At 33.6% G+C, this 14,335-nt stretch overlaps 1 protein-coding gene across 1 annotated transcript in view; it reads left to right on the top strand.

The window, feature by feature from the left end:
- The window catches only part of LOC138699584 (uncharacterized), a 36,916-nt gene that overhangs the window by 20,159 nt on the left and 2,422 nt on the right, over window positions 1-14,335 (top strand). Inside the window, exons 2-3 of the mRNA XM_069825586.1 lie at window positions 5,589-5,692; window positions 8,622-8,738. Of these exons, the coding sequence (XP_069681687.1) occupies window positions 5,589-5,692; window positions 8,622-8,738 (221 nt within the window). The remainder of the gene's footprint in view (window positions 1-5,588; window positions 5,693-8,621; window positions 8,739-14,335) is intronic.

Raw genomic sequence — 14,335 nt, 5'->3', positions numbered from 1 at the left:
CATACGTCATATGACATTACACGGACAATATAATAATAATAATAATAATAATAATAATAATAATAATATAATAATAATAATGATAATAATAACAAAAAACAATATACAAATGAGCAATATTTACATTTTACACAATATATACAAATAATTCATTTATCAAAACTCATCCGTTGCAGTAACCGAAAACATAGCCTATATTCTGAGATTATGACATGAAAATCTTTTACGAATATCACATAAAATTTGTTTAAACCAAGAGAATGTTCTTTCTACGTCATATGACATTATAGGGTATATTTATAATACATTACATCATTGTTATTCAATGACCCCATGCGTACCTGCTTCCAATTCTATCCTGCTTTCGCATCCACGTGACGTAATAGATGTACCGTATAAAAACTACTCGATCCGCTGTACATTTAGGAACAGAAATGCGCTGCCTGGTCATATCCGATATAAACGAGTGCATACCAGTACACAAGTGGAATCGGCATATATACATAACCCACTTGGAAGAGTTCATTATAATCCATGGGGGGATTTCATTATATTAAAAAAGTGTTATGCAGTTGTGCTTTGACATGGACGCGAAACAAAGGCGTGCACAATACATGCGTAACTACAGAAAGTTAATACAAGGTTAGCATTACTGGCATAGAGTTGGATAAATAACAGTAACAATATTTACAGGGTATCCTCATGTGCTTATGGAGAGTGTTCTGAAAAATGGTTCCAATATTTAGAGAAGAGATAGTATGCCTCAAAACAAGAAATAAAATTCCGATCCTAAAATTAGTACCTTCTGAGGTACGAGCAAATATTTTCCATCACAGCAAGAGCAGCATATCTTTCACTGTGAACTCTTTGGCAAGAAACGAATAAGGAAAACAGAATGCAACCGTTTGTCATTACTTACTTACTGGCTTTTAAGGGACCCGGAGGTTCATTGCCGCCCTCACATAAGCCCGCCATTGGTCCCTATCCTGAGCAAGATTAATTCAGTCTCTACCATCATATCCCATCTCCCTCAAATCCATTTTAATATTATCCTCCCATCTACGTCTCGGCCTCCCCAAAGGTCTTACTCTCAAAAATCCCTCAATCTCTGTTCCTTTCTCAAAGTGAGAGTCCAAGTTTCACAGCCATACAGAACAACCGGTAATATAGCTGTTTTATAAATTCTAACTTTCAGATTTTTTGACAGCAGATTAGATGACAAAAGCTTCTCAACCAAATAATAACAGGCATTTCCCATATTTATTCTGCGTTTAATTTCCTCCCGAGTGTCATTTATATTTGTTACTGTTGCTCCAAGATATATGAATTTTTCCACCTCTTCTAAGGATAAATCTCCAACTTTTATACTTTGTAGTTCCATTTCGTACAATATTCTGATCACGCGACATAATCATATACTTAGTCTTTTCGGGATTTACTTCCAATCCTCAGCCAGTATTAAGCTATGGTAGTGAAGCGTGGACTTTGAAGAATAAAGATGTCAGTAGAATAACAGCAAGTGAGATGAGGTTCATGAGAGCAACAGTTGGATATACTCGCTGGGATCATAAAAAAATGAGGACATAATGTAAGAACTTCAAATAGAACCCATTATACAGTTCATCAGCAAATATCAACTTCAGTGGAAGGGTCATCTCGAACGAATGAATCGATGGAGAATTCCAAAAGCACTGTTTCATTACCATCCATATGGCAAAAGATCTCTAGGACTGAAAATTCTAGTTTGAGACAGTAACAGGCCACTTGGCCTAATACTTGTTAGGAAGATGATGATGATGATGATGATGATGATGACTTCCAACCCTATCTCTTTACTTGCTTCAAGTAGAATTTCCGCGTTTTCCCTTATCGTTTGTGGATTTTTTCCTAACATATTCACGTCATCCGCATAGACAAGAAGTTGATGTATCCCGTTCAATTCCAAACCCTCTGTATTATCATGAACTTTCCTAATGGCATATTCTAAAGCGAAGTTAAAAAGTAAAGATGATAGCGGATCTCCCTGCTTTAGCCCGCAGTGAATCCGTTTGTCATTACGTATATAAATCTTTATAGGCTTGCCAACCGTCCCGTTTTTTCCGGGACAATCCCAATTTCGACCATTGCGTCCCGTGTTCCGAAATAATTTACACATGACGTATCAAAATGTCCCGATTTCATAGCATATTAGGCATTTACAGCTGATTTTCGTTCCTATCAGATTGTTGGATTTAATCTGGATTGGAAGATAATTTCGCACAATCTCATACAGACATGCTTACGAAATGGAGAAATGACCCTAGCACGCATGTTCAAGGCAAAAATTTAATTCTCGTTGATGTGTCAACGGAGTGACGGGGACCATGATCATAATACACAAGTTAGGGCAGGTTTGAATCATCTATTCTCTGTGCTCATCTAATGCACTTTGTCTTTAGTTTGGCGCCATTCAGTATTATGTCCACTTTTTTCCACTTGATGCATCATTCATTGGTTTCGGCGTAAAAGTGGAAAAAAAGAATGATTTATACGACCACTTCTACGACAGATATAGATATAAACGAGGGCAACAACAAAGACTTGTAAAATACCGCAGCCCCTCACGTGTGATAAGATCTGATAGCTCTGGTGATAAATCACGTAAACGTCTTTGTGTTTTCCGAGAAGAGTGGTTGAAAACTTTTATGTAGGTAGGTTAGGTTAATTCGAGTTAGTTCGGATTACGTTAAGTTAGATTAGTTCATATTAGGTTAGTAATAACATTAATAAGATGGTTCCAAATTTCCAAAGAGTTAACATTTGTAATAACCTTCAATAAATAGCTTCACATTCATTTTGAACTAAACGAACCAATCACAGCATCTGACGATATGGTGGAAACGGAACGTAATAAAATTAAAATTAATATTTCACTCAAGTATCTATTCACTAATGGAGCTTTAGAGGTCGTTGGATTTCATTGTAATATCCTTGTTTCAAATTTTACACTTTTATCACTAAAGTTAGGATTTTTTCAATCCCATAGTCATAATAATAATAATACCTCTCCATACGAATCTATATCACCGATGTACACCTAACTTGCAATCAAAGTAACCAAACGTAGGACTCTACTAATGTTATATGCAACTTCGGCGTCCTCATGTTCGTAGCGAGGTGCGGTGACGTTATTGGGAGTGGTGACACAAGTTACACAGATTCATGGAGTAATTACAGGGACATCATTTTATTTTTACTTCAATTTTTATTGTATTTGAGTTTTTGAATGTACTTCACTCCCACTCCTTCTACTAATGAAGTTCAACCGTCCTCCACACAGAACCAAGACCGCATATACAGTCATAGTAGCCTTACGGTCATAGTGAACAGTACGTTCCAAAAATATGTTCGCGTTTTCCAGTGACGAAAGAGCTTTCAATATTGAATCATTTTCGCACAGGTACTGTCGTCCATTTGCCTACGTCGTATCCCGGTTTCCCCCACTAGCTTTTATTCGCCAGCTAGTGGCTGGGCTGTCTTAGCTCTTTTCTGAGAACATTAATTTCTGTTAGGAATTGGATGTCTACGTAATATTATACAACTGTTTAAAATATCTTAAATAAAAGGACCTCGTTAAGTAATTAACTGTCACGTGATTTCCTCCCTTTCTGCGACCCTATGACATAACCACTTGGACGGACAGTAGATAGTATGTCTGAGAAATTATATCTTTTCGGATAGGGCAGAAGTGAAGACTTAATTTACAGTACGTAAAGTACTCTTTTATAGAGTAGGCACAGAATTATTTCAACATGAGTTAATAGTACGAAGGACGAAACTGGTAATTGGGATTAGGTACAATAATATATAGTGCGATAATATGCACATTAGAACTGAAGCCTGTATCGAAATGAACGGCCACCGTTTTAAAACAAATGTGTTTACATATCCATATTATGATTATTTTTCAATTTAACTTCATTCTCTATATTGTACGCTAATGTGCTGTAGACAGTGTAATATACACTGCATAATGAATACGTCCACATAGACAGCTCAGTTCGTGAGTAAAAACACTCATTCTTAATACAGTACTGTATTTTGATTAAACAAAAACCTAATGAAAATTATCAAACTCAAAAGCGCAATATTTCCTACTTTACGTAAATGGATGAACTACTTTCCTTCCCTCCTATACCTAGTAAAGTGATTTGTTTGTATTTTACGTCAGTATCATCGAACTTCAGTCTAGTAACATTAGACTCTGCTGTGGCTTATAGTATTGTTACAGTAAGCAATGAAATTTTATATTTTGCTTCGCCACTGGTCCCTGCCCATACTCGGTGCGGGAAAAGATGTATTCTACGTCAAAAGAAACAAAAATGGAATGAATATGTTGCTTAAAATCTTACAGAAGTCAATTCAAAATAGCGCTAACTACAAATTTACAGATCTATAGTTAGAAATTACAGCATAACTTCAAGTTTTATATAAGTTTTAATACAAATTCTTCTGACAAACTATTTCGTGATGTAAGTTTTTCATTAACCTTCAAATGGTATCCACTGTTCTCTATTGTTGAAGGATATTATTCTTCATTTTATACAGGGTGATTCACAAGGATTTACCGCCACTTACGGAGCTCATTTTCGAAGACATTCTGAGCAAAAAATGTCATGTAACAATGTGCCCTAATCTCAATATTTTCAGAGTTAGTCTACATTAATTTGAAGTTGTTTGTAAAACGCCGTTATTATTTAGTTTTAAGGGTAAAAGAATATTACAGATAATGAATGGACTATTCAGGAGCATCATTTCTTTAATTAACTAGTAATCTGAAGCTAAAAATGTGTTGTGAATTGCATAGTTGTTTTTCGATTTTTAAGTACAAAATTACATTTTTCTTATGAATTTATCACAACAATTGTTACAAATCACGCCACTCTCGTAATTTCTTCAAGACTTTACATTAGGATGCATAATTAAACTGTAAAGAATCAAGTTCTTAAAGTCATATGATTTGTAACAATTATTTTATAAGTGCGTAAGAATAATGTAATTTTTAGTTAAAAATTGAAAAACAAAATCGGTAAAAAAGCAATTAACAACACATTTTTTTAGCTTCAGAACACTAGACAGTTAAAGAAATGATACTTCCGAATAGTTTATTATCTATTTATAATATTCTTTTACCCTTAAAACCAAAGGAAAAAGATATTTTATTTACAATTTCAAACTAGTGTCACTCTGAAAACATTGAGATTAGCACACATGTTTATATGACATTTTTTTGCACAGAATGTCTTCGGAAATAAGCTCCGTAAGTGGCAGTAAATCCTCGTGAATCACTCTGCATATGCTTGAACTGCACTATCATAGCATCAAAATTAGCAGCTACTTTACTAGAAGATTAACATAAAGTATACTGTAGCCTCAAGAACGATAGTTTCCTCGTCCCTGCCTATGAGGGCTTGCTTTTCTTGCCCTATATTTCTTCTACTTCAATTTCCCTAATGCTCACACCATCTCGATGACTGTAACAATCTATTTTAACATAAATATTAAATGAAACTGAAGTGCAACATCATTTAAATCACGTTCGTTCACAGATTCATGGAGAACATGCGAGTCATTCTTCTAATCTTCGGCGCAGTTATGATTATCATGTCACTATGCTGGTGCTTCAAGAAGAGGAAGAGGAAGATCGTAGAAGGTGAGTCACAACCACGTTCCTTGCCGTAAGCAATATATAAAAAAATGAATTCCAGATAAGAAAAATCCTGAGGTAAACAAAAGGCTAGAGTTTTACCACTTCATATACCATCGTATGAAATCTAGCATGTTCTCTAAAATCAAGCATGTTCTCTAATTGGTTAGTGATGACGTACGCTCTAGAAATTAGTTCGCAATTCCTTATCAAGATGTTGATTGTTACTCATAATTTAGACAGAGATGAAATATAATAAAATCAAGAACCGAGATTCGTGATACGTTCAGAATGCAGATATGTGTTATCACCAGGCTTCGAGACTTCGGACCCAATAATGCAGTTCAGTGGGAAATCCGCATAACGGCGTACTGAGTATAGTGGTAAAGCGTACAGTGGGTGGGGGTACTGTAGAATGAATGCCAACATATACGCAAAGGAAAACTGCTCTGGATTTGAAGGTTCTGACGAATAATTTGGTTTTCGTACAAACTGTGTCTGAAACTATTACACGGTTAGAAAAGTCAGAGCAAGAGATGCCGGAAGCCCTCAAATTAATTGAGAAAATGACACAGAGAATTAATGAGACACCAAGTACACCGGTTACTGAACGTGTAAAACAGAAGTGGAAATCAATTTTATGTAAAAATAACTGATATGGATCATTGTGTAACATAAACAGCAAATTAGTGGACATAGTCACCCGAGAATAAAGGACTGACTCTTAGAGACTGCAATGATGTTAGGTTTTTTCGTTTTGCTCCTATCACTTCATGCGACGTAGAGTGCAGTACAAACTTTGGCAGATAACCGAAAAAGATTTACGTTTGAGACACTGAGAATGTATCTTGTAGTAGGTACATTGCAACTCGGTACTGTAACTGCACTTGTAATGACGACCAATAGGATAAATGTAAAAATTGAAATTGCTACATGCTTATTTCCACCATTAACACTGTGTATAATTAAAGAAAAATGCTTATAAAAGACAGGAGAATAAATGCTTTTCACATTTTTTTGACATTATCATTGTGTAATATTTACTTTCAGAATGTACATGTGTGTGTTTCCCCATACTACCGTACTCTACTATAAATAGCAACGTTGTTCCTCAACACATCTTTATCTACCTGCAGCGAGTCAACAACCTATAGTGCATGCACAGTAAACTTATTGTATCGGGTCCAAAGTCTCGAAGCCTGGTTATCACAAACCAATTTTTACAAAATTAACATCGCTGTCTAAAGTAGACGAACTTTCTTTAGGTTGTAATGTTGCAACTAGAATCTACGTCATAATGCAACCTAATCTAACCTAACCTCACCTAATTTAATCTAACCTGACCTGACCTAACCAAACCTAACCTAACCTAATCTAACCTAACCTAATGTAATCTAACCTAACCCAACCTGCACCAATTCGCGTCTCGTTTCTTCGTAACCCTACAAAGTTATCTCTTCTGTATGTGCCTAAGCATATAATGGTATATTGTACATTAAAGAAGAGAAACGCATGTTTTTCCCGAGGTAGCCTACATGATTGTACCGAAGTAAAAATCGTGTTTCGATCTCGTTGTGTATACACTATTTTTTACACGACCGGAAGTAAATTGCATTTTTTTCTGAAATAATTTTATTGAAGTTCACTGGATCTATTTTATTGAGTACATATGCATAGATGCAAAGGAATTATCATAACAACATAATGATGTTTCATTGTTAAGTTTAGGAAAAAAAATACCCGCGGAGGAAACTTCCTTTATATCGTCTTTTCATTTCAAATGTTTCTTGATTAAATCTTTCCCCATGCTCGTCGCTTGTCGCTCCAAGGTTAGGAGGAAAGAAATCCAAATGAGAATGTAAAAAGTGTATTTTGAGAGATATATTATTACACCCCATTTTCTCATACGCACTTACCATGGTTCTCACAAGTTCGATGTAGTTGTCTGCTCTAGAATTTCCAAGGAAATTTGAGCAAACATCTTTGAAAGCGTGCCATGTCATTTTTTCTGTAACGGAAAGTTTTTTCTCAAAGAATGAGTCAGCCATAACTTTGCGAATTTGTGGAGCGATGAAAATGTCCTCTTTTAATTTGTCTTCACTCTCACTGGTAAACTTTTTGTTTTTAAATACTGAAAACCACACCCTTCTTTGTTCATTGTGTAGACCTCACTATGAATTATTATGAAATTTACTCAATAGAAGGGACCAATATCATCTGTTTATTTATTAGAAGTATAAGAAAATATGCCAACAACCATAAGAATCCGGAAATAGGTCATAAACTCATAAAATGCATTAGATTTTGTTTTGGTTTACAACTCCCAACCCGTGCCAGATGTTTCCTGGTAGAGCGCTTATCGAAAAGTGAAATCATAGTAGGCCATATCTTAAAAACCTTACGTAATGCGAAGAAAAGAGATACATTTTCGGATTCAGCGCACACAAACCACAAGGGACACATTGTTTTAAGTTGGAGCAAAATTCTTGTTGTACAATCCTCTAGGAAACAAAAAAGAGATGACATTATTTTTGCTAAACTAAATTTTGTCATACGATATTTTGTAAAACTTGTGTTTCTTGTTTCAAGATTCTGCCCGACTGTAGTACTGTATAATAATTTATGTTTCAAAATGTTTTGTACTGTGTCACAGTTTGCACTTGATTTTGGAGTGTATTTTAGTAATTAAACATGTCAGAGTGACTTTTACTGGACGTTATATAATAATAAAAAATATTGCGGATAATTCGTGATTTTCAGTATTTCGATGAAGTTCGTGCATTGATTACCGCAAATTATCGGGATTCGACTGTAGTTGTAGAATTCTGTTCGTTGTTACTTTATGATTTGTCTCTGTAGGCAGCATACAATTGTAGGAAGTGTTCAATAAATTATCAAAGCATGAAATTATGATAATGTCTGTGATGTGTTTCAGATCAGGGAGTTGTATACGTATTACCAAATACTACGGAAGCAGTACCATGCGCGCCTGTGCAGTACCCCTACTCATTAGCGCCCCCACCAGGACACACATCTTACTTCGCACCACAAGGTACGCAACCTACATGGAATGTGCTGATAAAGCAATGTGGCAAGCAATGTCAAAGTCGAAACACTTATCACTGATAAACAACACCTTGGGAATTTTAAAGGTGTATCACTTGTTTTAAATCGGAAACATTGCAGAATGAAAGAAGGGGAGGGTAGAATATATCGTGTCAAGTTCATATCAAAAGGACTCCATAGCGATGGCCAGAAATTAAATATGACAAGGTCTCGACGTTTTATAACACTTTGCTAGGATATGTATTTCAAAAATCGAGCACTTGCATGTTATAAATTCGGGGTAGGAAAACTATAAAGTTGTATGTATCAAATGCTTTTGATTTAACAACAATGTTATTCTCTTTCTTACTTCCCAATATTTTGATATTAGGTACTGTATATAAAGTTTGCTAACGGCATGGCGTTGTTAGCAGAAGAGGAGATGATTAATAAGGGACATCCTGCAGTAGCTAATGACAGTTGAGAGCAGTATGGGATGAAGATAAATGCAAACAAGACGAAGACCATGGTTGTCGGAAGAAAAACAAAGAAGTAAGCTTGAGAATTCAAATTTTTATTTTGTAGGTTATTTTACGACGCTTTCTCAACGTCTTAGGTTATTTAACGTCTGAATGAGATGAAGGTGATAATACCGGTGAAATGAGTCCGATGAGTCCGGAGTCTAGCACCGATAGTTACCCAGCATTCGCTCATATTGGGTTGAGGGAAAACCCCGAAAAAACCTCAACCAGATAACTTTCCCCGACCGGGAATCGAACCCGGGCCACCTGGTTTCGCGACCAGATATGCTAACCGTTACTCCACAGGTGCAGAAGAGAATTCAAAATGAGGTAGTGGAACAAGTAGACAGCTTCAGATACTTGAGGTGTACTATAAGCAGTAACATGAGCTGCTGCCAGGAAGTCAAAAGGAGAATAGCAATGACAAAGGAAGCTTTTAATAGAAAAAATAGCATCTTCTGCAGACCTCTGAAAAAAAAGACTAGTAAAATGCTTTGTGTGGAATGTGGCATCGTATGGGGTAGGAATATGGTCATTACGACGAAGGGAAGATAAAAGTCTAGAAGTATTTGAAATGTGGATATGGAAAAGAATGGAGAGTATGAAATGGACAGAATAAGAAATAAAGCTGTCCTAGAAAGAGTGGGTGAAGAAAGAACAATATTGAAACTGATCAGGAAGAGAAAGAAAAATTGGCTAGGTCACTGATTAAGAAGAAACTGCCTTCTGAAGGATGCACTGGAAGAAATGGTGAATGGAAGAAAAGTTCGGAGCAAAAGACGATATCAGATTATAGAGAACATTAAGATATATGGAGATTAAGAGGAAGGCGGCGGAAAATAGGAAATATTATAAAATGCTGGATTTGCAGTGAAAGACCTGCCCATGGGCAGAACACTATGTATGAATGAGATCATGATGTGTCTTAAGAACTTTACAGATTTCTATGTGAGACATGGATGGCATAGAGAACAGTTTGGTGTGGTTATCATTCCAATCCTTTAGATAATATGTTTGCTTAAACAAGCATGTCTACACCTTTTCCAGTTTTATTTCAGAAAATATTTCAGATTTGTCATTTGTATTTCAGGTTAGTCAATTCAATTTTAGATGGTATAAATTCTATTTCAGAAAATATTTCAGATTTGTCATTTGTATTTCAGGTTAGTCAATTCAATTTCAGATGGTATCAATTGTATTTCAGAAAATATTTCAGATTTGTCATTTGTATTTCAGGTTAGTCAATTCAATTTCAGATGGTATCAATTGTATTTCAGAAAATATTTCAAATTTGTCATTTGTATTTCAGGTTAGTCAATTCAATTTCAGATGGTATCAATTGTATTTCTGAAAACATTTCAGATTTGTCATTTGTATTTCAGGTTAGTCAATTCAATTTCAGATGGTATAAATTGTATTTCAGAAAACATCAATTGTATTTCAGATTTGTCAATTTAATTTCAGATAGTATCATTTGTATTTAAGTTTAGTCAATTCAATTTTAGGTAGTATCAATTGTATTTCAGAAAACATCAATTGTATTTCAGATTTGTCAATTTAATTTCGATAGTATCATTTGTATTTAAGTTTAGTCAATTCAATTTCAGATGATATCAATTGTATTTCAGAAAACATCAATTGTATTTCAGATTTGTCAATTTAATATCGATAGTATCATTTGTATTTAAGTTTAGTCAATTCAATTTCAGATGGTATCAATTGTATTTCAGAAAACATCAATTGTATTTCAGATTTGTCAATTTAATTTCGATAGTATCATTTGTATTTAAGTTTAGTCAATTCAATTTCAGATAGTATAAATTGTATTTCAGAAAACATCAATTGTATTTCAGATTTGTCAATTTAATATCGATAGTATCATTTGTATTTAAGTTTAGTCAATTCAATTTCAGATGGTATCAATTGTATTTCAGAAAACATCAATTGTATTTCAGATTTGTCAATTTAATTTCGTTAGTATCATTTGTATTTAAGTTTAGTCAATTCAATTTCAGATGGTATCAATTGTATTTCAGAAAACATCAATTGTATTTCAGATTTGCCAATTTAATTTCGATAGTATCATTTGTATTTAAGTTTAGTCAATTCAATTTCAGATGGTATCAATTGTATTTCAGAAAACATCAATTGTATTTCAGGTTTGTCAATTGTAGTTCAGAAACTATCAATTGTATTTCAAAAGTTACGGTTGGCACCTTATTCTCCAATGTTAAATCCAATCGAGATCATTATTTTGGTGTAAAGTGAAGACGAACGTAAAAACCCATCTTAGAATTCCTGACGTCATAGCTCCTGGTGTTGTAGTCTAATTTACCTACTGTAGAGAGTAAAATTGATGAACCAACACATATAATATTGTTAGTAGTGATTGTGCTTCTGCAGTACAATATAGTACAATTGATGAAGCTGCAGCTTCAGCTATGGAGAATATGCTTGTCGGACGCTAAAATGCAATAAAGTTGAGGATTTTTTAAATCCATTTTCCATTTTTTTAAATTTATATTAAAATCTCAAGTAGGCCTACATTTGTTATTTTGTGAAATACGAGTAAAAATGATTATGTAATCTTAAATGCATTGCTTATTTTCTGAAATACATTTGATTCCATCTGAAATACAATTGACAAATATGAAATACATTTGATACCATCTGAAGTACAATGGACAAATATGAAATACATTTCATTCCATCTGAAATACAATTGACAAATATGAAATACATTTGATACCATCTGAAATGCAATTAACAAATATGAAATACATTTGATACCATCTGAAATACAATTGACAAATATGAAATACATTTGATATCATCTGAAGTACAATTGACAAATCTGAAATACATTTGATATCATCTGAAATACATTTGATACCATCTGAAATACAATTGACAAATATGAAATACATTTGATATCATCTGAAATACATTTGACACTATCTGAAATACAATTGACAAATATGAAATACGTTTGATATCATCTGAAGTACAATTGACAAATCTGAAATACATTTGATACCATCTGAAATACATTTGATACTATCTGGAACACATCTGATACCATCTGAAATGTATTTGATACCATCTGAAATACAATTGACAAATCTGAAATACATTTCATACCATCTGAAATACATTTGATACCATCTGAAATACATTTGGTACCATTTTAAATATATTTGATATCATCTGAAATACAACTGACAAATCTGAAATACATTTGATATCATCTGAAGTACAATTGACAAATCTGAAATACAGTTGATATCATCTGAAATACATTTGATACCATCTGAAATACAATTGACAAATATGAAATACATTTGATATCATCTGAAATACATTTGACACTATCTGAAATACAATTGACAAATATGAAATACGTTTGATATCATCTGAAGTACAATTGACAAATCTGAAATACATTTGATACCATCTGAAATACATTTGATACCATCTGGAATACATCTGATACCATCTGAAATGTATTTGATACCATCTGAAATGTATTTGATACCATCTGAAATACAATTGACAAATCTGAAATACATTTGATACCATCTAAAATACATTTGGTACCATTTGAAATATATTTGATACCATCTGAAATACAATTGACAAATCTGAAATACATTTGATACCATCTGAAATACAATTGACAAATCTGAAATACACTTGACATCATCTGAAATACCTGAAATTGATAATAGTATATAACTTGGACATATTGTTTAGCGTATGTATTAACTTTGTGAATTATTAATAAATTATTGTGATTATTGTTAGGGCTGACCAAAATCCAGGGTAAAATATGACTCACGGTATAGAATAGAACCATAACTTAGGGCCGTATTCATAAACGAGACTTTGGATGAAGACTTCCCAAAGTCGACTTTCGTAGTAAAGTTTAACTTTGTCAAAAGTCCTATTCATAGACAATATTTCTGAGACTTTGACTTTGACTTTGGTAAGTCGAGATTTGACGATCTTGTTCTAATGTTGGCAATCAAAATCACTGCCTTCTAAACGAATTAAATTAATAGATGGTTGAAATAGAGTAGGCATTGCCACAATCAAAGCCATCTTTTGAGTCACAAATCAATGAAACAATTGAACATCGGTACATGGTGAGCAATTGTTTCCATTCTTGCAGCTTTACATAATAATATTATTCGAGGGCTTATTGTGAAACTAACGTAAGTACAAAAATTGACATTTTTAGGTCTTTACACCAATCGATAATAATTTGTTCTTCTACCTGGCCACAAAAAATCGTAACTCAGTTCGAACGGCCTTGTACATAACACAATTCGTAACTACAAAACATGATGGTATAGTTTATCTAAAATAGTATTGCCTGTTAAGAATTTTGTTGTGAATAAAACATATATTGTAGTTACGTTAGTTTCACATTAAACCCTGAAATTATTTCATTGTAAAATAATTTTGTTGTGAAGATATGGAAGATAAGATTCCACCAATGATAGACTATGAAAGAGACATATTATCCTGCTGACAGTTGGCAGAGTTACTCCCTTTATGTCTGCACAAACTACTTAAAATTATCTGAAATCAATATGCAGAAAACATCAATTATGACGACTGTAAGGATCACAAATTAACTGCGTTTCCAACTGTATAACCTATTCTCTATAGAATTAAATAGTAAGAATCAATATTAAGCTAGGTATTAATCCTTAACTATGGCGTAAAATCGCGATGAAGTAAGTTGTATTATTTATTGGTGGAACAGATAATCCTATTTGATTATTCGTCAATGAAAGTTGAAACATGGCGAGGATATTTAATACTGTCTGTTTATCAAATCTGTACCTTTATTTGAATTTATAATCTATAATAATACGCTAAGGAATGTGAGCAGTTTTAATAATCTCCTAGATGTCTTCAATATTCTCGGCAAATTCAACTATTTCCCAAATATCAATAATTTTTGCTTTGTCCACGAACGAAAGTCAAAGTCAAAGTCTAGATTTTCGGCGACTTCGAAGTAAAGTCAAAATTGAAGTTTACTTTCCTCAAAGTGTCGACTGTGAATAGGAAAATG

Source organism: Periplaneta americana, chromosome 5 (genome assembly GCF_040183065.1).
Source record: "Periplaneta americana isolate PAMFEO1 chromosome 5, P.americana_PAMFEO1_priV1, whole genome shotgun sequence".
Taxonomy (NCBI): Eukaryota; Metazoa; Arthropoda; class Insecta; order Blattodea; family Blattidae; genus Periplaneta; species Periplaneta americana.
The sequence above is the reverse complement of the archived record's forward strand: the minus strand, read 5'-3'. Positions and strand labels throughout refer to the sequence as shown.